At 25.1% G+C, this 25,513-nt stretch overlaps 1 protein-coding gene across 1 annotated transcript in view; it reads left to right on the forward strand.

Annotated features, from left to right (window-relative positions):
- LOC145833644 (kelch-like protein 41a) overlaps positions 1-22,400 on the forward strand; it is a 60,521-nt gene extending 38,121 nt beyond the window's left edge. The window contains exon 5 of the mRNA XM_082940789.1: positions 22,319-22,400. Within this exon, the coding sequence (XP_082796915.1) occupies positions 22,319-22,400 (82 nt within the window). The remainder of the gene's footprint in view (positions 1-22,318) is intronic.
- The last annotated feature ends 3,113 nt before the right edge of the window (positions 22,401-25,513 follow it).

Raw genomic sequence — 25,513 nt, forward strand, 5'->3', positions numbered from 1 at the left:
GTCAGCTTTAAAAATTGAAACTTATATAATTAAAATATATAAGAAATATATAATTATATAGAATATATAAAAAATATAATTAAAATTAAAATAGTCGATCACCAGTATTAGACACTAAATATTAAAAAATTGTGAAATAGTTTAGCTAAGTATAAGCGTAGAAAATGATGAGTAGTTAAAAATTTTTAGTAGGTTTACAATATTTTTTAAACTATAGTCCGCATTATAAAAAATATTTTCTGCGGACCTGAATATATAAAGTAACTGTGACCCATACTAAATACCAGTTACAAGAAAAAGTTAACAAAAAAGCAATTCAATTACAAAATATAAGACTAGAATATTGATTTTTTTACTATTATTAAATATGTAATAAGCATAATTTCAATTTGTTTGTGTTAAACTACTTGTGTAATATAACTTATAGCCTCAGAATTTTTCAGTTATTGAAAATGAAAACACACTTATTTTTGATCTTTTAACTTTTTTGTTTAAAAACCTATTTATAAATACGAATAGAACGGTAGTTGTACATCACTTTATTGTTAATGCCTTACATATTATTATTCAAGTTATTATTTTAATCATTAAAATCAAACAAATTTCCTAATATTGTTCGTAAATCAACATTAGTGTGAGACAACATAGGAATATTTCAAATTGTACAAAAATTAAAATAATATTTTTTTTTTGCAACTTTTGAATCATAACTTACTAAAACCAATAAACTATAAGAAAACTGATCGTTGCTTACCAAAAGTTATTTAGAAGTCGCAACTGGTCAGAATTTGATCAATACCAGTTAGAAAAGTTTTATTAAATGTAAGTTTAAACTTGATTGACGTAATTTTTAAATGCAAAAAAAGTATGCTGTTTAAGTTTATAAGTTCAGAAAAAATATTTATCATTTTAGATTTACAATTTTACACCAATTAAGTTTAGTGAATAAAATTATAGCAGTTTTTTGGTTTGTTTAACTTTAGGTAGAGGTATAAATTTTTTAAGCTGTGAAGACATGTGTCTTCAGATGTAAAAGCATATAGTTTTTATAAATGTTTAAGTTTGTCTATTTATAAATTCAGTGACACACGAAGGCATTTCTTTTAATATGTTAAAATTACTAATACAGTATTAAAAGGTATGCACTCGCGTAAAGTACACACTATAATAGGAAAATGAATGTGATCAAAAACTTATTAAAAAACATGCGAATGAAGTTAAAAGAGCTTAAATGTTTTTATATTGTCTATGCACAAAAAATACAAATTTATAAAAATCGAGCAACTCTTTAATAAACTAAAGAAGACAGTATTATCGATAAATAAGTTGATGCCAGCTGTATTTGATGTGAAATATATAAAATTTGTTCAAATCTCTAAGATACCTTTTTATTGCATTAAGATTCGTACCTTATCAATTTTCTTATTATACTTTTATTACTTCTACTTATTTAACGTCGATAGGGAATTATTTGCTTTTGCCTTCTATTTAACCGTAACTGTTAAAACCCTTTTTCTTGAACTGGAAAAGCCTTCTCCATAATACAAGTTAGCGGAGGTCATTATCTAGACTTGACATTAACCAATTCAATAATGTTTTTTCGAAGAACTTAATCTGATTGTAATTACAATTTAGATTTCTGTAGGCTACTGGTTAGGGGGATTGAACAAGGAAAATTTGAAACAAATGTTTTATATTTGTCTTTTTTCAAACTCATTCAAGTCCCTAGCAAGTTTGCTTCTACTAGGCCTAAAATAAATTATGTCCATAATAATAGTAAACTTTGTTCGTGTACTAAACTTAAAGGCTTGATGAAACTATAAACTATTTTTGGGTCACCATCTACTTAATGTAGAAATTTTAACGAAGGTAGTTTCTCAGATGCAGGAGTCATCATAAAAATATTACAATATGTGCTTGGTTATATTTGCAAGGAAAGCCTGGCGGTTAACTGACATAACGCACTAATATAACGTAATTAAAAGATTTTTTTTACGCTAGTGTTGTACTTATCTCGTTAATTGATAAAACAGGTTTGTAAAGTCTTAGTTGAAGTTATATTGTTATTCTAGTAGGTTACAAGTGGTTGTTAAATCTTTACTAACTGTTTATGCAAATAAGATTTCAAAGCTGTTAGATAACTTAAGCTATTTTTTATCGAAGTAGGTAAAAAATGTTGTCAGAATGCTTAAACTACTGGTATAACTATAATGTCTATAAGTTTAAAGTATATTTAAAATGAATAAATGTGCGAAAAAATACACACTGTAATCGCAAAACATTACAAAACAGTATCAAAACATTTCAGCTAAACAGGTCTGTACAATCGAAACATTGTCACTAGCGTGAGTATAAACATAAAAGCTTGGTAGAAAATAAAAAAAAAAGCTAAAGCTAATGCAAATGTAAAACAAAAACAAATTAGGTGAAAACCATAAGTCAAACCTAAGAGAGTTTTATAAGATAATAAAAGATGAAATTCTACTGCTAACCGTAGCAGAGCGGTTTAACTGTATAACATAGTTAGTACAAATGATTGTAATTTACTTGTTTAACCTAAAAATTTTAGTAATGTTACTAACTTTGTATAATTTGGTCAACGCTGTATATTTCATATTTACATAGTGTTAATTAGCTCGAATGTTTTTTGTGGGATGCGTTTAAGTTATAAACCAATTTTCAACCTTATTTTTTTTCCGTATAAAAAGTTTGTTCTTTTCAATTATTTGGTTGTTTAAAATATATTATAATATTTTAAAATAGATTAATCAGCTGTTTTATTTTATGCTAATACTTTAGAAAACTAAATAAAATTTGATATCAACGACATTTTATTATTAAACATATGCGAAGCAAAACAAACAAAAATAAAATTTCTAAATAATATTTAAATAATTTACAGTTTCTAAAGTTAACTCAAAAAAATTTCAAAATTCAAAAAACTATCTTGGTTATTGTTGTATATGCGTATCTTTATTTTCTAACAGTTGATGTAATACTTCACATAATTTGTTTCAAACATGTTTTTAGTAAAGTCACAATGAACGTTTGACCATATTTCTTTTTCAACATCATATATGTAAACAACTGTTTCTGTGAGAGGTTTTCTAAAATTTTGAAATACTAAAACATTTTTACCAACGTTAGATGCTTTAAAGCACTGACCTGCTAAATAAGCTATTATTTCTGAATTAATTTTTGTAAACCTTCTTGAAAAGTTATCAAGTACTTCACAGCTTGTATCATATTGTTCACCAATAACAAACATTTTATTACACATGCTAACTGCAGCATGATCACTTCTTTCTTCAATCATATCAGACAAACAAATCCATTTATGTTCATAATAATCATATGATTCTACTGATTTCAAATTTCTCTGATCAAGACTACAACCTCCAGTGATAACAATTTTACTTTTATAAACTGTACAAGAAGCATTATATCTTGCTATATTTAAATCTGGTATTTCATTCCATGCTTCACTATTGAAATCATAAGTGGAACACGAACTGAGATATTTATCTTTGTTTTGATTGAATCCTCCAATTAAATACATTTTAGTCATAAATGAAGTAATACAATAACAAATACTATTTTCATTTTTACATATTGATGAGTCCAAGATTTAGTTTTTTCAGAATAAGTTTCAACAGATACAACTGATTTACCTAAACTTTCATTAAGTTCCTTTTTATCATGAATAGAAAATTTATTAGAGTTGTTAAAAACTAAATTAAAGTAGCAATGCGATTTTACCATTGAAGGAAATTTTTTCACTTTAAAACCAGGTATTTCCAACTCTAAAACTTCGTTTGTTAATTTTATATTTTTGTCATTTCCTCCACAAATCAAAATACTGAAGCCTGCTTGGTTACAATATCTGTTTTCATATAAAACTTTTGACAATTGAAAAGCAATTGACTTGGTTTTTTTATGCATAATAGATATTTTGCGGGAATAAAGTTAGTGTAAAAACAAAAAACTATAATTAAACAAAACACATTTTTAACAAAACAAATCATAGATCAGTAAGAACTATAAATTTTCAATAAACGTTCGTTATAAAAATTTATACAGTTTAAAATAACAACTTAGTAAGTTTTAGTTATAGATAAACTTAAAATAATAATTGTTAACGGTATTTATCTTAAGTTTAGTAAAAAAAAAATTTGTTTATCCTTAAAAAAGTTTAAATTTCTCTATGAATAGTTTCAAAATTACAAAACAAAAAACTCAAAAAAACATCACTGCTTATCTCATAAAACAATAAAATTAAACATATAAAAAAAAGTTACCGATTAAAAATGTAAAGTCAGTAATATATTTAACTAAATATTATTCATAAATCACTCACAATTTGTTAACTTTAAGATCCGAAATATACAGTCTATAACAAGTACTAGATACTAAATATCGAAAAAGTGTGAAAGGATTTAACTAAGTCGAAGCAAAAAAAAATGATGAGTAGTTAAAAATGTTCTAGTAGGTTTACAGTAGTTTATAAACTATAGTTCGCATTATAAAAAATGTTTTCTGCGGACCTAGTTATTCAAAGCAACTGTGACCCACACTAAATGCCAGTTATAAGAAAAAATTAACAAAAATGCAATTGAATTACTAATTATCAGACTAGAATATTGATTTTTTACTACTATTAAATATGTAATCAGCATAATTTCAGTTCGTTTATGAACAACGCTTGTGTAATATAACATTGTCTCAAAATGTTTCAGTGATTTACTAAAAAAAAATTGAAATTTTTAATTTTTTATTTAATAACCTAGTATGAGTGGTACTGTAGTTGTACATTACTTTATGGTATATGTTTGATCATGCCCTCCGAATTAAGAGACTGCAGGTTATCATTTCAATCATTAAAATCAAACAAATTTCTTTATATTGTTCGTAAATCAACATTAGTGTGAGACATCATAGGAATATTTTAAATTGTATAAAACTTAAAACAAAAAAAAACTTACTTGCATGTTTTGAATCGTAACTTACTAAAACCAATAAATTATAAGACAACTGATCTTTGCTTACCAAAAGTTATTTAGAAGTCGCAACTGGTCAGAATTCGATCAATACCAGTTTGTAAAATTTTATTAAATGTAAGTTTAAACTTGAATGACGTAATGTTTAAATGCAATAAAAGTATGCTGTTTAAGTATATAAGATCAGAAAAAAAATCATCATTTTTGATTCACAATTTTACATTCACTTAGTTTAGAGAATAAAATTATAGCAGACTTTTGGTTTGCTTAACTTTAGGTCGAGGTATAAATTTTTTAAGTTGTAAAGACATGTGTAAAGATTATGTCAGATGTAAAAGCATATAGTTTTTATAAATGTGTAAGTTTGTCTATTTATAAATTCAGTAACAACGAAGTAAGCATTTCTTTTAATATCTTAAAATTACTAATACAGTATAGAAAGGTACGGAGTTTAAAAGGTATGCACTCGCGTAAAGTACGCACGAATATAGGCAAATGAATGTGTTCATTAATTTATTAAAAAAAAAAATGAAATTATAAGCACTTAAATATATTTTCTTTATACAGTTTATGCACAAAAAATAAACAAATTTAGAAAAATCGAGCAACTCTTTAATTAACTAAAGAAGACAGTATTTTTAATAAAAATAAGTGATGTCAGCTATATGTGATGTAAAAAATATAAAATTTGTTTTATTTTGTAAGATACATTTCTATTGCTTCAAAGTTCGTACCTTATTTATTTCCTTATTATACTTTTATTATTTCTACCTACTAAACGTCGTTAGCGAATTATTTAATTTTGCCTTACATGTAACCGTAACTGTTAAAACTGTAACTGTATTTTTAACTGTTAAAACCCCAGAAAAACCTTTTCCATTATACAAGTTGCTAGAGGTCATTATCTAGACTTGACATTTAACATTCATTTAGTGAAGGTTTAACCAATTCAATGATGTTTTTAAAAAGAAGTTAATCTGATTACAATTTAGGTTTCTGCTATTGGTTAGGGGGGATCGATCAAAGTAAATAAGAAACAAATATCTTATATTTGTCTTTTTTGAACTCATTCCAGTCCCTAGCAAGTTGGCTGCTACTAGGCCTAGAATAAATTATGTCCATTATAACTAGTAAACTTTGTTCGTGTACTAAACTTAAAGTCTAAATGAAATTTTAAACTATTTTTGTGTCACCATCTACTTAACGTAGAAAATTTAACGAAGGTAGCTGCTCAGATGCCGGAGTAACCATAATAAATATTTGCTTGGTTATACTTACAACGAAAGCTTGACGGTTAACTGACGTAACGCACTATATAACGTAATTATAAGATAGTTCATACGCTAGTGTTGTACTGATCTCGTTAGTTAATAAAGCAGGTTTGTAAGTTGTTAAAAAACTTATATTATTATTCTAATAGGTTATAAGTGTTGATTGAACCTACAATATAGTTTATGCAAATAGGATTATAAAGCTGTTAGATAGTTTAAGCTACTTTTTTTATTAAAGTAGGTTTATAATGTTATCAGAATGCTTAAACTACTGGTATAACTAAAGTGTCTATAAGTTTAAATATATTTACAATAAATTACAAACTATCGTGCGAAAAAATAAAAACTTTATTAGCAAAATAGTACAAAACAGTATACTTCAGCTTAAGAGCTTAAGTTCTGTACAATCGAGACATCGTTACTAGCGGGAGTATAAACGTAAAAATTCGCAAGAGAAAATAAAACAGCTAAAGCAAAGGTAAAGTAAACAAGCTAAGCGAAAACCAAATATCGAACTTAAGCGAGTTCATTGCTTTTAACAAATGATTTAGAGAAGAAAATGAAATAAGATGAACTTCTACCACTAACCGTTGCAGAGCGGTACCAATGTATAACATAGTTAGCAAAAAATAATTACAATACACTTGCTAAATTTAAAAAACTCAATTATGTTACTAACAATGATATACATTTGCATTGCTCCGCTACGGTTAGCGGTAGAAATATTGAAATATATTTTATCTTTACATATTCTTAATTAACTCGTATATTTTTTGTGGAATGCGTCTAATTAAATATTTCTTCACAAGTTTTGAATTAAAAATCAAATTTTCAATTTTAATTTTTTACGTATAAAAAGTTTTTTCTTTTCAACAAACTTTATTTGGTTGTATAAAATATATTTTAAGTTTAGTTTAAAAATATTTACTTATTTTTAAATCGATTAAATAGCTGTGTTGTTATATGCTTTTCTTTACAAAAATAAATCAAACTTATTTATCAACGAATTTTTTTTTATTGAACATAAGCGAAGCAAAACAAACAAAATAAAAATTTACAACAAAATTTAAAAATAATTTACAGTTTCTAAATTTAACTCAAACAAAATTTCAAAATTTATAAACTTCCTTGGTTATTGTTTTTACATGCGTTCCTATAGTTTCTAACAGTTATGTGTAGTACTTCACATAGAATGATTCAAACACTAAATATTTGACCATTTTCTTTTTTTTTTATTATCCCAGTTGAAGTTTGTTGATTCGTTAACACACAAAAATATATGTTGGTGCAATAAAGGAAAAGTTACACTATAACTTTTTTTTATTATATGTTTAGTATATTTACTTTTATTTTTCTTAAAGATAAACAGTAGTATTTTTTAAAGTGTATGTGTTTTCTGTATAATTTTAAAGGGATATAAAGAAAAAAATATTTTTAAGATATAAACAAAAAAGTTGTTAACAAACGAAAAACGTATAAAACACTTATCAAAATAACTTAATATTATTTATTAATTGTTAGTTTCAACTTGTATTTTTCTACACGAATTGCGTTTTTAAGTGATACATTATATCGATATGTTTTAAATATGTCTAGTTTAATTTTAGTCTCTGTTTTTAGACAAAAGTTTATTTCTGGCAAAATGTCTATGATGCATGAAAATAACAAGTCAGTTCCTTTTCATGTACCAAAAGTTTTGTATGAAAACAGATATTGTAACCAAGAAGGATTCAGTATTTTGATTTGTGGAGGAACAGACGAAAATAAAAAAATTACAAACGAAATTTTAGAAATGGAAATTCCTAGTTTTAAAGTGAATACATTTTCTTCAATGGTAGAACCACATGTAATTTTCGATTTATCTACTATCAATTCTGATATACTTGCTATTGGTGAAACTAAAAAATTAAAAGAGTTTTTGGATGAACCAGATCTATTTCAAGAAGTTTATTCTGGAAAAACTAAAACTTGGACTCATAAGTATGTCAAAAATGATAAAAAGCTTCATTGTATTAATTCATTTAGTTGTATAAATTCATTTATGTGTAAGTTGTATTTAATTGGTGATTGGAACTGTAGTTTGTGCTACAGTTACGATATTAATAAATTTGAATGGAACGAAATATCTAATTTAAATGCAGCTAGAGGTAGTGCTAAATGTACTGTTTTTGAAGGTAAAGTTGTTGTTAGTGGGGGCTACTTCTATCCCCAGGGAGAATTGAAATCAGTAGAAGCATATGATTATCAAGAAGACAAATGGACTTATTTACCTGATATGATTGAAAAAAGAATTTATCATCCTGCAGTTAGTATGGGTAACAAAATGTTTATTATTGGTGGATACGAAACTACAAATTGTGAAGTTTTTGACAGTTTTTCCAGGAAATTTACTAAAATTAGTTCAAAAATTAAAGTTCCTGCATTAAGATGCTTTTTTTCCGCATTTACCATCAGAAATAATATTGCGGTGTTTCAAAATTTTAAAGAAAGCTCACAACACACATGTATTTACTTATACGATGTTGAAGAAGAAACATGGTTAAACATTCAGTGTGATTTTACAAAAAACAAGTTTTATTCAAGTTTTGTGAAGTTCTATGTCTAACTGTCACAAACTATAGGAAAACCTGTATAGCAATAACAGTAAAAGTTTGGTAAGTTTTCTACATTTCGTTTAAGTTATTTTTTAAAACTCTACCTTATTTTCATATCTAGTTTTAAAGTCTTTTTATCATTAGCTTTACATTTGCTTATGTTGATTGAAAACAATTTTGTTAAAAAACAAGCATTATTTGGTTTCAAACTGATAATACTAAATAAAACAATTTATAAACAACAGACAAATTATGTGTTTTTTTATAACTTACTTTGTAAAGATTTTTTATTAGATTTCTATTTTAACTAATTTTTAAATGTTGTTAATTTAATTGTGTTCAATAAAACCATGTAAAGTTTGGTACAAAGGGTATGGTAAAAGTTGAAACTTTGCCTTAGTTAAACTCTTTAATATTAATATGATTTATTTACTAAAAACTACTTTTCAATAAAACTTTATTAATTTTTTTTCAACAAAAGAGCTAATCAAGAATTTATTTGACATGTATTAATAAATAATAAATGATAAAAATACGTGAACTTATTCAAAATTTCTATTTCAAAAGTATATTGCAAGTGGTTTTCTTAACTATTATAAACAGTGTTTGTATAATGTACACGCACATATTTGAAATAACTAAAAATATGTTTATGTAACATTTTAATTAACTTAACTTTAATAACTAAATATTGGTTCCCTTAATGTATTTTAAATCTAAATTATCGGTAAAGAAAAGGAAGGCTGTAAAAAGAAATAAAAAGTTAAAATAACAAGTTAAATTAAAAAGCCATTAGTTGTAGAGTCTTGCAAATCCACAAATAACTCACAAAAAATCTTTAATGTTACAGAAGTTGTAAATTTAAACTTATTACAAGGAAAAGTAATAGTTAATTATAAGAATTATAAAACTTAAAGAGTTAAGAGGGAAAATGGGAAAAGAAAGATCAAAATATTTGTTAAGCCTACTATTGGAAAAAAATTATAGATAACTAAAGAATATAAACTCAGATTAAACTGTCATGCAAACATTTAGCAACAAATATAAAATTGTACAATACATATAATTTTCACACAAAAAAAAGAATTTCAAGGAAGAATGCATGCTATTTATGATGACATCATAGAGACCTAAACTTGCATAGTTTTTGAAACAAAAAAAGGTTTTACAAGTTTAGAATCAATAAACTAAAACAATCGTTGCTCATGAAGAAATAATTTAGAAATTTCAACTGGTCAGAATGTTATCAATAACAGTTTAGTTTTATTGAACATATGTTTTAAACCAGGGTGACGTAATGTTTAAATGTAAATACAATGTTGTTTAAGCAAATAAGATAAAAAAATAGTTAACATATAATAAATGTATTTATAATTTACAGTTTTACATCAAAAAGTTTAGAGAATAAAATTTTAGCAGTTGTTTGGTTTGCATAAATTTAGTTAGAGATATGCATTTTATAAGCTGTAAAGATTTGTCTTTTCAGATGTAAAAACAAATAGTATTTTAGTAGTACAAGTTAGTCTATTTTATTAATTCAGTAGCACACGGAGTTAATATCACTTTAAATATTGTAAAGTTACTAATACAGTTGGGGAAGATACTTAGTTTTAAAGGTAAACTCGCGTTAAGTTACTACTAAAATAGGAAAACGAATGTGATCATAAGTTGTTTGTAAAAAATACAAATAAAGTTAAAAGAGCTTAAATATAATTTTCATATAGTTAATGCACAAAAAACACAGATTTATAGAAATCGAGCAACTTTCAAATATACTATATAAGACAGTATTTTCGATAAAAATAAGTTGATATCAGCTATATTTGATCTGAAAAATATACAACTTGTTCAAATCTGTAGGACACTTTTTTTTTCTTCAAGGTTCGGTCTTTATCTGTTTTTTTAATATACTTTTATTATTTCTACTTACTGAACACTTTAGGGAACTATTTACCTTTGCTTTACATGTAACCGTAACTCTTAAAACCCTTTTCTTAGACCGGAAAAAACTTTTTCCATAATACAAGTTGGTAGAGGTCAATATCTAGACTTGACATTAACCAATTCAATGATGTTTTTATAAAGAAGTTAATCTGATTGTAATTAAAATTTAAATTTAAGTAGGCTTCTACTTTGGAAGATTGAACAAAGTAAATAAAAAACAAATATCTTATATATATCTTTTTTGAACTCATTCCAGTCCCTAGCAAGTTGGCTGCTACTAGGCCTAAAACAAATTATGTCCATAATAACTAGTAAACTTTGTTCGTGTACTAAACCTGAAGTCTTAATGAAACTTTAAACTAATTTTGGGTCACCATCTACTTAACGTAGAAATCTTAAAAAAGGTAGCTGCTCAGATGCTGGAGTCATGATAAAACGTTTCACGATATGTGCTTGGCTATACTTGCAACGAAAGACTGGCGGTTAACTGACATAACGCACTAATACAACGTAAATCTTAAATAGTTCATACGCTAGTGTTGTACTGATCTCGTTAGTAAATAAAGCAGGTTTGTAAAGTGTTAAATAAACTTATAGTATTATTCTAATAGGTTATAATTGTTGATTGAACCTTCACTACTGTTTATTCAAATAGGATTATAAAGCTGTTAGATAGTTTAAGCTATTTTTTATTGAAGTAGGTTTATAATGTTATCAGAATGTTTAAACTACTGGTATAACTAAAATGTCTTTAAGTTTAAAGTATATTTACGATAAATAAATGTGCGATAAAATGCAAACTGTACTAGCAAAATAATACGAAATACTTTAGCTTAACAGCCTAAGTTCTGTACAATCGAGACATCGCTACTAGCGGGAGTATAAACGTAAAAGCTCGGTAGAGAAAACAAAAAGCTAAGGCAAAGCTAAAGTAAAAACAATCTCAGCTAATCAAATAAAAAAAGCTTAAGGTAAAACATGTAAAGTAAAAAAAAACTAAGCGAAAACCAAAAGTCAAACTTAAAAAGTTCATTGCTTATTGGAAATTATTTGAGAGAAGAGAAAGAAAGATGAATTTCTACCGCTAAACGTAGCAGAGTGTTTCAACTGTAAAACCTAGTAAGTACAAATGATTGCAATTTTGTTATAAAATTGTTTAACTTAATATTTTCAAAAGTTTTACAAACTTTGTATAATTTATAAAACGATTCATATTTGTTATGTACATATTTTTTATTAGCTCGTAAATTTTTTTGTTGGATGCGTTTAATTAAATTATTTCTTCAGAAGTTTTTAGTTAAGAATCAAATTTTCAATTTTAATTTTGCTCCGTATAAAATACTTATTATTTTCCACAAACTATATTTGGTTATATAAAATATAATTTAAGTTTAGTTATAAAATGTAATTTTAAAATAGATAAGATAAATGTGTTATTTTATGTTTTTTTTACAAAATTAAGTAAAACTTATTTATCAACGAAATTTTTTATTAATTGAACATAGGCAAACTAAAACAAAAATTTGAAACTAAAATTAAAACATTTTACAGTTATAGTTTCAAAAGTTACATAGAACAAAGTTCCAAAATTTATAAACTTTATTTGTTATTGTTATATATGCGTTCCTATAGTTTTAAAAAGTTAAGATAGTACTTAACATAATTTGGTTCAAACATGTTTTTAGTAAAATCACAATGAACGTTTGGCCATTTTTCTTTTTTAACATCATATATGTAAACAACTGTTTCTGTGAGACGTTTTCTAGAATTTTGAAATACTAAAATATTTTTACCAATGTTAACTGCTTTAAAGTACTGACCTGCTAAATAAGCTATTATTTCTGAATTAATTTTTGTAAACTTTCTTGAAAAGTTATCAAATACTTCACAACTTGTAGTATATTGTCCACCAATAACAAACATTTTATTACCCATCCTAACAGCAGCATGACAACGTCTTTTTTCTATCATATCAGATAAATAAGTCCATCTGTTTTCATGATAATCTTATGATTCAACTGATTTCAATGGAGAATAATCATTATCACCTCCAGTAACAACAATTTTACCTTCAATAATAACGCACTAATACAACGTAAATCTTAAATAGTTCATACGCTAGTGTTGTACTGATCTCGTTAGTAAATAAAGCAGGTTTGTAAAGTGTTAAATAAACTTATAGTATTATTCTAATAGGTTATAATTGTTGATTGAACCTTCACTACTGTTTATTCAAATAGGATTATAAAGCTGTTAGATAGTTTAAGCTATTTTTTATTGAAGTAGGTTTATAATGTTATCAGAATGTTTAAACTACTGGTATAACTAAAATGTCTTTAAGTTTAAAGTATATTTACGATAAATAAATGTGCGATAAAATGCAAACTGTACTAGCAAAATAATACGAAATACTTTAGCTTAACAGCCTAAGTTCTGTACAATCGAGACATCGCTACTAGCGGGAGTATAAACGTAAAAGCTCGGTAGAGAAAACAAAAAGCTAAGGCAAAGCTAAAGTAAAAACAATCTCAGCTAATCAAATAAAAAAAGCTTAAGGTAAAACATGTAAAGTAAAAAAAAACTAAGCGAAAACCAAAAGTCAAACTTAAAAAGTTCATTGCTTATTGGAAATTATTTGAGAGAAGAGAAAGAAAGATGAATTTCTACCGCTAAACGTAGCAGAGTGTTTCAACTGTAAAACCTAGTAAGTACAAATGATTGCAATTTTGTTATAAAATTGTTTAACTTAATATTTTCAAAAGTTTTACAAACTTTGTATAATTTATAAAACGATTCATATTTGTTATGTACATATTTTTTATTAGCTCGTAAATTTTTTTGTTGGATGCGTTTAATTAAATTATTTCTTCAGAAGTTTTTAGTTAAGAATCAAATTTTCAATTTTAATTTTGCTCCGTATAAAATACTTATTATTTTCCACAAACTATATTTGGTTATATAAAATATAATTTAAGTTTAGTTATAAAATGTAATTTTAAAATAGATAAGATAAATGTGTTATTTTATGTTTTTTTTACAAAATTAAGTAAAACTTATTTATCAACGAAATTTTTTATTAATTGAACATAGGCAAACTAAAACAAAAATTTGAAACTAAAATTAAAACATTTTACAGTTATAGTTTCAAAAGTTACATAGAACAAAGTTCCAAAATTTATAAACTTTATTTGTTATTGTTATATATGCGTTCCTATAGTTTTAAAAAGTTAAGATAGTACTTAACATAATTTGGTTCAAACATGTTTTTAGTAAAATCACAATGAACGTTTGGCCATTTTTCTTTTTTAACATCATATATGTAAACAACTGTTTCTGTGAGACGTTTTCTAGAATTTTGAAATACTAAAATATTTTTACCAATGTTAACTGCTTTAAAGTACTGACCTGCTAAATAAGCTATTATTTCTGAATTAATTTTTGTAAACTTTCTTGAAAAGTTATCAAATACTTCACAACTTGTAGTATATTGTCCACCAATAACAAACATTTTATTACCCATCCTAACAGCAGCATGACAACGTCTTTTTTCTATCATATCAGATAAATAAGTCCATCTGTTTTCATGATAATCTTATGATTCAACTGATTTCAATGGAGAATAATCATTATCACCTCCAGTAACAACAATTTTACCTTCAATAATAACGCACTAATACAACGTAAATCTTAAATAGTTCATACGCTAGTGTTGTACTGATCTCGTTAGTAAATAAAGCAGGTTTGTAAAGTGTTAAATAAACTTATAGTATTATTCTAATAGGTTATAATTGTTGATTGAACCTTCACTACTGTTTATTCAAATAGGATTATAAAGCTGTTAGATAGTTTAAGCTATTTTTTATTGAAGTAGGTTTATAATGTTATCAGAATGTTTAAACTACTGGTATAACTAAAATGTCTTTAAGTTTAAAGTATATTTACGATAAATAAATGTGCGATAAAATGCAAACTGTACTAGCAAAATAATACGAAATACTTTAGCTTAACAGCCTAAGTTCTGTACAATCGAGACATCGCTACTAGCGGGAGTATAAACGTAAAAGCTCGGTAGAGAAAACAAAAAGCTAAGGCAAAGCTAAAGTAAAAACAATCTCAGCTAATCAAATAAAAAAAGCTTAAGGTAAAACATGTAAAGTAAAAAAAAACTAAGCGAAAACCAAAAGTCAAACTTAAAAAGTTCATTGCTTATTGGAAATTATTTGAGAGAAGAGAAAGAAAGATGAATTTCTACCGCTAAACGTAGCAGAGTGTTTCAACTGTAAAACCTAGTAAGTACAAATGATTGCAATTTTGTTATAAAATTGTTTAACTTAATATTTTCAAAAGTTTTACAAACTTTGTATAATTTATAAAACGATTCATATTTGTTATGTACATATTTTTTATTAGCTCGTAAATTTTTTTGTTGGATGCGTTTAATTAAATTATTTCTTCAGAAGTTTTTAGTTAAGAATCAAATTTTCAATTTTAATTTTGCTCCGTATAAAATACTTATTATTTTCCACAAACTATATTTGGTTATATAAAATATAATTTAAGTTTAGTTATAAAATGTAATTTTAAAATAGATAAGATAAATGTGTTATTTTATGTTTTTTTTACAAAATTAAGTAAAACTTATTTATCAACGAAATTTTTTATTAATTGAACATAGGCAAACTAAAACAAAAATTTGAAACTAAAATTAAAACATTTTACAGTTATAGTTTCAAAAGTTACATAGAACAAAGTTCCAAAATTTATAAACTTTATTTGTTATTGTTATATATGCGTTCCTATAGTTTTAAAAAGTTAAGATAGTACTTAACATAATTTGGTTCAAACATGTTTTTAGTAAAATCACAATGAACGTTTGGCCATTTTTCTTTTTTAACATCATATATGTAAACAACTGTTTCTGTGAGACGTTTTCTAGAATTTTGAAATACTAAAATATTTTTACCAATGTTAACTGCTTTAAAGTACTGACCTGCTAAATAAGCTATTATTTCTGAATTAATTTTTGTAAACTTTCTTGAAAAGTTATCAAATACTTCACAACTTGTAGTATATTGTCCACCAATAACAAACATTTTATTACCCATCCTAACAGCAGCATGACAACGTCTTTTTTCTATCATATCAGATAAATAAGTCCATCTGTTTTCATGATAATCTTATGATTCAACTGATTTCAATGGAGAATAATCATTATCACCTCCAGTAACAACAATTTTACCTTCAAAATCTGTACAAGTTGCACAATCTCTTGCTAAATTTAAATTAGCAATTTCATTCCATATTTTTGCATAGATATCATAAGTGTAACACGAAGTGAGATATTTATCTTTGTTTTGATTGAATCCTCCAATTAAATACATTTTACTCATAAATGAAGTAATACAATAAGAATTCCTTTTTTTCATTTTCACATATTGATGAACCCAAGTTTCGGTTTTTTCAGAATAAGTTTCAACAGATACAACTGACTCACCTAAACTTTCATCAAATTATTTTTTATCATTAATGGCAAATATATTAGACTTGTTATTAACTAAATTAAAGTAGCAATGCGATTTTACCATTGAAGGAATTTTTTTCATTTTAAAACTAGGTATTTCCAATTCTAAAACTTCGTTTGTTAATTTTATATTTTTGTCATGTCCTCCCCAAACCAAAATACTGAAGCCTTCTTGGTTACAATATTTGTTTTCATATAAAACTTTTGACAATTGAAAAGCAATTGACTTGGATATTTTATGCATAATAGATATTTTGCTGGAATAAAGTTAGTGTAAAAACAAGAAACTATAGTTAAACAAAACACATTTTAAACAAAATTATATGATAGATGAGTAAGAACTATAAATTTTGAATAAACGTTTATTGTAGAACTTTATAAAGTTTAAAATAACAATTTAGTAAGTTTTAGTTATAGATAGACTTGAAATAATAATTGTTTACGGTATTTATCTTAAGTTAGTAAAAAAAAAATTGTTTGTCTTTAAAAAAGTACAAATTTCTCTATAAATAATTTTGAAACTACATAACTAAAAAATTTAACTAAGTAGAAGCGTAAAAATTTTTATTAAGTAGTTTAAAATGTTCTAGTAGGTTTACAGTAGTTTATTAACTATACTTTGCATTATAAAAAATGTTTTCTGCGGAACTAGTTATTCAAAGTAACTGTGATCCATACTAAATGCCAGTTATAAAAAAAAGTTAACAAAAAAGCAATAAAATTATTAATTATCAGACTAATATATTGATTTTTTTTACTACTATTAAGTATGTAATAAGCATAATTTAAGTACGTTTGTGAAAAACACTTGTGTAATATAACATATAGCCTCAAAATATATCAGTTTAAAACTGTTGTTTTTTAACTTTTCATTTTTTATTTTAAAAAACTAGTATGAATATGATTGTAGTTGTACATTACTTTTTTGTATTTGCTTAGTCATGCCTTACAAATTAAAACACTGCAAGTTATCATTTTAATCATTAAAATTAAACAAGTTTTATAATAACATTCATAAATCAACCATAGTGTAAGACATCATAGGAATATTAAAAAATGTATAAAATTTTAAACAATAAAAGATTTTTTTTGCAAGTTTTGAATTGTAACTTACTAAAACCAATAAACAATAAGAAAACTGATCGTTGCTAATCGAAAGTTATTTAAAAGTCGCAACTGGTCAGAATTTGATCAATACCAGTTTGTAAAGTTTCATTAAAGGCAAATTTAAACTTGACTGACGTAATTTTTAAATGCAATAAAAAAATGCTATTTAAGTATATAAGATCAGAAACAAATATTTATTATCTTTGATTTACAATTTTACACCCACTTGGTTAAAAGAATAAAATTATAGCAGTTTTTTGGTTTGTTTAACTTTAGGTAGAGATATGCATTTTATAAGCTGTAAAGATATGTGTTTTAAGATGTAAGAGCATATAGTTTTTTTAAATGTGTAAGTTTGTCTATTCATAAATTCAGTTAAACACGAAGTAAGCATTTCTTTTAATATGTTGAAATTACTAATAGAGTATGGAAAGGTACGGAGTTTAAAAGGTATGCACTCGTGTGAGGTACGCACTACAAGAAAAATAAATGTGATCATAAGTTTATAAAAAAATGCGAATGAAGTTAAAAGGTATTGAATGTTATTATGTAGTCTATGCACAAAAAATACAAATGTATAAAAATCGAGCAACTCTTTAATAAACTAAAGAAGACAGTATTATCGATTAATAAGTTGATGCCAGCTGTATTTGAGGTAAAAACTATTAAAATTCGTTCAAATCTCCAAGAAACCTTTTTTTGCTTCAAGGTTCGTACCTTATCTATTTTCTTATTATACTTTTATTATTTATACTTACTAAACATCTTTATGGATTTATCTACCTTTGCTTTACATGTAACCGTATTTTTATTGTCAAAACCCTTTTTCTCAAACTGCAAAAGCTTTTTCCATAATACAAGTAGGTAGAGGTCATCATCTAGACTTGACATAAACCATTTCAATGATGTATTTTCTGATAAGTGAATTTGATTATAATATAAATTTCTGTTACTGTGTTGGGGGGACTGAACAAGGTAAATAAGGCAAAAGTCTTATACTTGTCTTTTTTTTTTAATTCATTCAAGTCCCTAGCAAGTTGGCTGCTAATAGGCCTAAAATAAATAATGACCATAATAACTAGTGAACTTTGTTCGTGTACTAAACTTAGTCTTAATAAAACTTTAAACTAATTTTGGGTTACCATCTACTTAACGTAGAAATTTTAACGAAGGTAGCTGCTCAGATGCCGGAGTCGCCATAAAATGTTTTACAATATGTGCTTGGTTATATTTGAAACGCGGGCCTGGCGGATAACTGACTTAACGTAATAATATAATATAACGCACTAATGTGACGTAATTTTAAGGAAGTTCTTATGCTGGTCTTGGACTGTCCTCGTTAGTTAATAAGGTATTTTTAAGTGTTAAATAAACTTATTTTGTTATTCTAATAGATAAAAAGTGTTTGTTAAATCTTCACTAACTGTTTAAGCAAAAAGGATTATAAATCTTATAGATAATTTAAGCTATTGGTAGGTTTATAAGGTTGTTAGATAACTTATACAAACTGTTTATTGAAAAAGGTTTTTAAAGTAGTCAGAACGCTACTTGTTAACTAAAATCAAGTCTATAAATTTAAAATATATTTACAATGAATAGATGTGCGAAAAAATATAAACTGTACTAGCAAAACAATACAAAACAGTATACTTCAGCTTAACAGCCAAAGTTCAGTACAATCAAAACATCGTTACTAGCGGAAGTACAAACATAAAAACTTGTTCGAAAACAAAAATGCTAAGTTGCATTGCCAATGCTGAATGCATACAAGTACATTCTTTATAAACCAGATACTTTAATTTTTGAATTTATTTTTATGAATTTTCTTGAAAAACTATCAAATACTTCACAACTTGTAGTATATTCTCCTCCAGTAACAAACCTTTTGTTACCCATAATAACTGCAGCATGATCACTTCTTTTTTCAATCATATCAGGTAAATAAGTCCATTTGTTTTCATGATAGTCATATGCTTCTACTGATTTCAACTGAGACCGATTATCAACAGCTCCAGTAACAACAGTTTTACCTTCAAAAACTGTAAATTCAGCACATTTTCTTACTACATTTAAATCTGCTATATTATTACATTTATTACTATTGATATCAAAGGTATGACCTGTACTAAGAATTTCATGACTACAATCAATATCTCCTCAAATCAAATATAATTTACTTATGAAAGAACTAACACAATAGTAAATCCTTTCATCATTTTTAATATATTGATAAGTCCATTTTTTGGTTTTCCAGAATAAATATCAATTGATACAAATAACTCACCTAAATTATTATTTAGTTTTGATTATCACTAACAGCTAGTATATCAGATTTAATAGTAGCTAACTTTAAAAAGTGATGTGGTTTTACCATTGAAGGAAAGTTCTTCACTTTAAAACTAGTTATTTCCAATTTTAAAACTTTGTTTGTAATTTTTCATTTTTTTGTTCTGTTCCTCCACAGATAAAAAAACTGAAGCCTTCTTGGTTACAACATCTGATTTCATACAAAACTTTTTGTACATGAAAAAAAATTGATTTGTTTTTTTTTATGCATCATTAATAATTCTCAAAAGATTAAATTAGTCTAAAATCAAAAAACACAATCAAAGAAAACAAATTGTAAAAAACGAAATATAATTGTTTTTGGTAGAAAATATGTAAATTCAAAACGCAAACTTCCATTGTAAGTTATTTAAATTTTTGAATAAAAATATTTTAAGTAAATTTATATTTAGTTTCCAAAAGATATATTTTTTTTTTGAGTAGAATAAGGTAAACAATTATTGATTTTAAGCTTTAAATATTCTACACTGATTGTATACTTGGAAGTATACATGATAAATAGTAATAAATGAAAGTAAAAACTTAATTAATAGTTTAACTAATTAGTAAATATTAGTTACTCATGGTTTGTTAGCTTTAAAAACTAAAATCTAATAACTGTTAAAAAGTAATTAGTCTATTTTAAAAGTGTAAACGAACTTATATTAGTAAAAGCATATACATATAGTACATAAAATTAAAAATAACTTTTTTGAAAAACAATAATCATTAAATTTTTAAATTTGGTATGTTTAAAATAATGTTAAGTTTATAAATTTGAAATATACTACTTAGTTTTTAGTAATAGAAAAACTAAAGTTTATAGTTGTTTCTATAGTTATTATGTAGGCAGTTTACTACCATTTTACAGTATTCTCTTAAATTTATACTAATTCGAATTAAAAAAATTTGTATTTACTTAACAATATCGAAATCACTGAATTCCAATAGATTATGTTTGTATTTTTTTAGTTACCTTATAAAGTTGAACGTTAAGGGTGAAACTATTTCTAATAACACATAAATGACTTATTGGCTTATAACTTGTATACAAGTATTACAATACACACTTAAAAACATATTTGAAAGTAAACTACAAAGAGAAAGTAAACCTTTCATTAAATTAAGCTTCTTAACTTACTACCAAAAAAAAAGCAACCTGATTTGCAAATTTTGCTTTGAATATTAAACACTTAGTTTAAAAGGTGCTATAAAAAGGTGAACTAGACAAAAAAGGTTTATCTAAGTAGTCTTTAAAAACTTGCATAAAAACTTTATTACTTTTCTGATTTTGTTCTTTATGTTTTCTGTTTTATGTTAAAATTATTGCAATTGCAGTAAATAAATCGAAAAAAAGTTGGTTAAATGAAAAAATTTTAAAATTTTCACTTTTAGTGCGAAACTATTTTAGCACCAAATTTAGAATAATTTTATTTATTCTATAAAGCCAACAAATTAATATAAAGTTAATTAAACTTTTTTTTTATTTATAGATATCTTAATGATGTCATTGTATTTAAATTTCATATATAAAATAATGTTATTAAAAACATCATCAGTTCTCTTTCCTATTAACAACCCAGTTGAAGTGTGTTGATTCGTTGACACACAGAAACATATGTTGGTAGAATGAAGGAAGATTACTGTATGATTTGTTTTTATTAAAAACATCTGAATTTTGTAAGAAAACTGTTTTGTTTTCAACTTTTCTGTTGTTTATATTTAGATTTGTGTAAAAAAAGTCTTCATTCAAAGCTCTGGTTGAAAATAAAAAAGGTCAAAAACAGTCAAGTATCTTTACAAACTGATTTAAATTTTTAATTTTTGAAAATAAAAACTGAAACATTTGTAAACAATTTTTTTCAAAAAATTTCAAATACCTAATTAATTCATTTTAAAATTTTAACAACTGATGTAAATTTATCTACTTTAAGTGTTTGCTAAATATATAAACATAAAAAAACACGAAGCATGTAAATGAGTCTAGTTTTAAAGTATCTTTCAACAAAAAAAGATTAAGTTTAAAAGGTCTATGGGATGACATTCTAAAAAAATTAAAAAAAAAGTTCTTTCAAAATTTTGAAAAAGTTCTTGTAAGATACCTTATGTTAAGATAAATATAACTCGGTTGACATTACTTCTATTGCTGGTTAAATTAAAACTTCAAAAAGATATAAAAATATTTATTTATTTTTATTTATTTTAGGCCATTAGTCGTTAAAATATCAAGAAAAAAAATTGATGATGGCAGAGATGTAGTTAATGAAAAGTTCAAAAATTATATTGTTGGACATCGACGTGAAAATTTTATTATTTTTGCATTGATAGTCCAAAATTTGAGTTTATAAGTAATTTCATATTTAAATCCTTTTCTTGATAAAAACACTTTGGTTTTTAAAAACATTTTTTGGAAAATATTAACAACCGCTAGTTTACGCATTTTTGCAATGTAGAATTCACTACCGATCACGCCGGGTTTCATACTTTAATCAGCATGTTACATCATGCAACCATGCCTTGACCAGGCGATTGATATGTAAGAAAGACGTATATAAACAGCAGAGCAAACGAGAAAGCAGATCATTTGGATTTCGACGTTAACAAGAAGCATTACTACGCCAGTTTCCAGTCCGAAGCGTAAGCCGCCATCTTTGGAGAGCTAGCTGAACTCTCGGAATTTGAGTGGTAATTTAACTTATAAACATAAGATGTTGGATTACTACTGATTGCTTTCTGTAAACACGTTTATATTTTACTGCGTATTTTATACTACTGTTTTCAGTTAGCGTTGCTCAATCAGAGCTTTTATTATTAGTATCTAAACTGTTAAGTTCCTTACTGTCATGACTTACATGACTCTTTTTACATGACCCAAAGTTGTTTCAATCGCTTAAGGGCTGTTTTAAAGTCTATATCAACATGTTGATGTTAAGAAAATGTACATTTTTCTCATTGTAGACGTGGTAAACAGACCTGGAACATTTCTGATTTCTTGTTTATCAAACTTTATTTTAGTTGCAACTTAATACGAACTTTACAAGCTGACTTGTCTTAGCACTAGCTATAATTTTTTGTTGTAAATCCTAAAAACCTAAAAATTTGAGTTTATCTACAAAATTTTTACTTCTAATTAAATTTTTCTTACTTTTTTCATCACAAATATAAATTTCCTACCTTCCAGACATACTTGCTTTTTATATTTGTAGAAAAAAATGAACAGACAGATTAGCAAAATCAAAGAATATTTTGATCATAAAAACATCAAAAATCAATGAAACCTTAATAAATCAAATCTTAATTTTAACAGAATCCTGTTTAAAAAAGAAACTTATATGTTAAGGTTAACATATAAACATACTTAAAACTAAATAAAAATATATTTAAATGAGAATATAAACAGCGTCTAAGTAGTTGTCAAGTAAATTCTTTATCATAAAAAATTATATATATGATTAATATAGTGACCATGCCTGGAAATTTTAGCCAAAAACTAGTCAATTATTTAATACTTTTAAATTGTTATAACAAATAGATATAAAATGTAGCTATTTAGGTATGAATACAATTAATTATCTTTATATTTGGTGAAGAAAAAAGAGTTTGTTTATTGCTAAATAGTTTTTCATCGGCTATTTTTTTCTAAAATAAACTTCTTCAGCTATTATATACTTCATTTGTTGATCTATTTTATGTTATTAATTATTAATCCGTATACTATTTATTCGTAAAACAGTATAAACTTTAGTAAATCGAAAACTTTATATAAAATTTAATTTGTATTGTTATGAATTACAAAAGTAAAATTTTCTTTCGATTTTCTAACCAAATAAAATATTTATTGTCTAGTACAGCCACCCTTTAAAATAATATTTAGAGTTTAAAAAAATAAAATAGCAGTTTATTTTTATCATTAGTAAACCAACAAGCTTAATTAAAGAAATGTATTTGTTAGGTAATTAAGTATTATAATGTTTTTGAATGTGTGTTAAATTACTTGTAAAGAAGTTGTAAGCCTACAAATCATTGCTGTATTGTTAAAAACAGCAACAAACATAATATTTAATTGAATACTTTTAACATTAAGAGAGATCTTATTTTAAATTAATTAAACTATTTAGACATTTGATGATAAAATTTGACGTTTTTAGTTAAAAATAATTAAAACTTAAAAGAATACTATGATAGAAGAATTTATGGTAGTAAACTAACTTTGTAATAACTCTAAAGCAACATCTATCATCCTTAGATATTTTAACATTTGTGAACTTAAATAAATGATTTCATTTACTCAAAATATATTGTTTTAAATATACAAAACTAAAAAATACATGATTCTTGATTTCAAATGAAATCAAATAAAAAATCATTTTGTTTTAAAAAGTTTTACCTCTCTAATTACTTAAATCCTTTCATACATACTAATTATTATTTTTTAAATCTTATACTGATAATAGTCTTTGAATTTTAATTTTAAAGGTTACAAGTTAGGACTCAACTTTACTTACTATTTAGTCAACTAAACAATTTAACTTGTATTTATAGTGAATGTTATGTATTTAAAATTTATTCTTCTTCGTTAATTCAAGTAAATAGTACTTTTTTTTTGAAGTTTTTTCTAAAATTTTATAAGGTAATCTTTTAAGTTCAAACAAAAAATTTGTTTACACTAATCTTCTAACTCAGAAGTATAATCAAATATAATAAAATATATAATTTTCCCTAACTATATTGTTAATTTTAAGCTTGCGTATTACTTAATAATTACTAATTTGAAAAATAAAATAGACATATTTTTTTACTGAAATTTATTTAAAATATATCATATTTTGTTTAATCCTCTGTTTTTAGACTCATTTCTTCTATTACAAAATGTCTATGATGTGTAAAATTAATAAGTCATTTCTTTTTCAAGTAAGAAAGGTTTTGTATGAAACTAGATATTGTAACCAAGAAGGCTTCAGTATATTGATTTGTGGCGGAAAGGACAAAAACGGAAATATGACAAACGAAGTTTTAGAACTTGAAGTACCTAGCTTTAAAGTGAACAAGTTTCGTCAATGGTAAAAACGCATTTCTGCTTAGATTTAGTTGCTTTTAAGTCTGATATACTTGCTATTGGTGATAAAATAAATTTTGATGAAATTTAAGATAACTTAGTTGTGTCAACTGAAATTTATTCTGAAGAATCTAAAACTTGGACTCATCAATATATGCAAATGAAAGAACGGTCTAGTGATTGTATTATTTCATTCATGAATAAATTATTTTTAATAAGAGGTTGGATTGTAAAAAGTGATTAAAGTCTTAGTTCGTGTTATACCCTTAATTTCAATAGTAATATATGGAATGAAATAGCAGATTTAAATGAATCAAGAGATTGTGCTGCTTGTACAGTTTTTGAAGGTAAACTTGTTGTTACTGGAGGTGAAAATAATTGTTCTCAATTGAATTCTGTAGAAGCATATGACTATTATAAAGACAAATGGACTTATTTACTTGATATGATTGAAAAAAGATGTAATCATGCTGCAGTTAGTATGGGTAATAAACTGTTCGTTATTGGTGGAGAGAAAAAGATAAATTGTGAAGTATTTGACAGTTGTTCTGAAATTTTTTCAAAAATTAAAGTTCCTTTTCTATCTTTGTGCAATATTTATGCATTTGACATTGGAAATAATATTGTTGTGTTCCAAAATTGTAAAGGAAGCTTTCCAGAAACATATATCTACTTATACGATGTTGTAAAAGAAAAAT

Source organism: Thalia democratica, chromosome 4 (genome assembly GCF_965202585.1).
Source record: "Thalia democratica chromosome 4, ktThaDemo2.hap1.1, whole genome shotgun sequence".
Lineage (NCBI taxonomy): Eukaryota > Metazoa > Chordata > Thaliacea > Salpida > Salpidae > Thalia > Thalia democratica.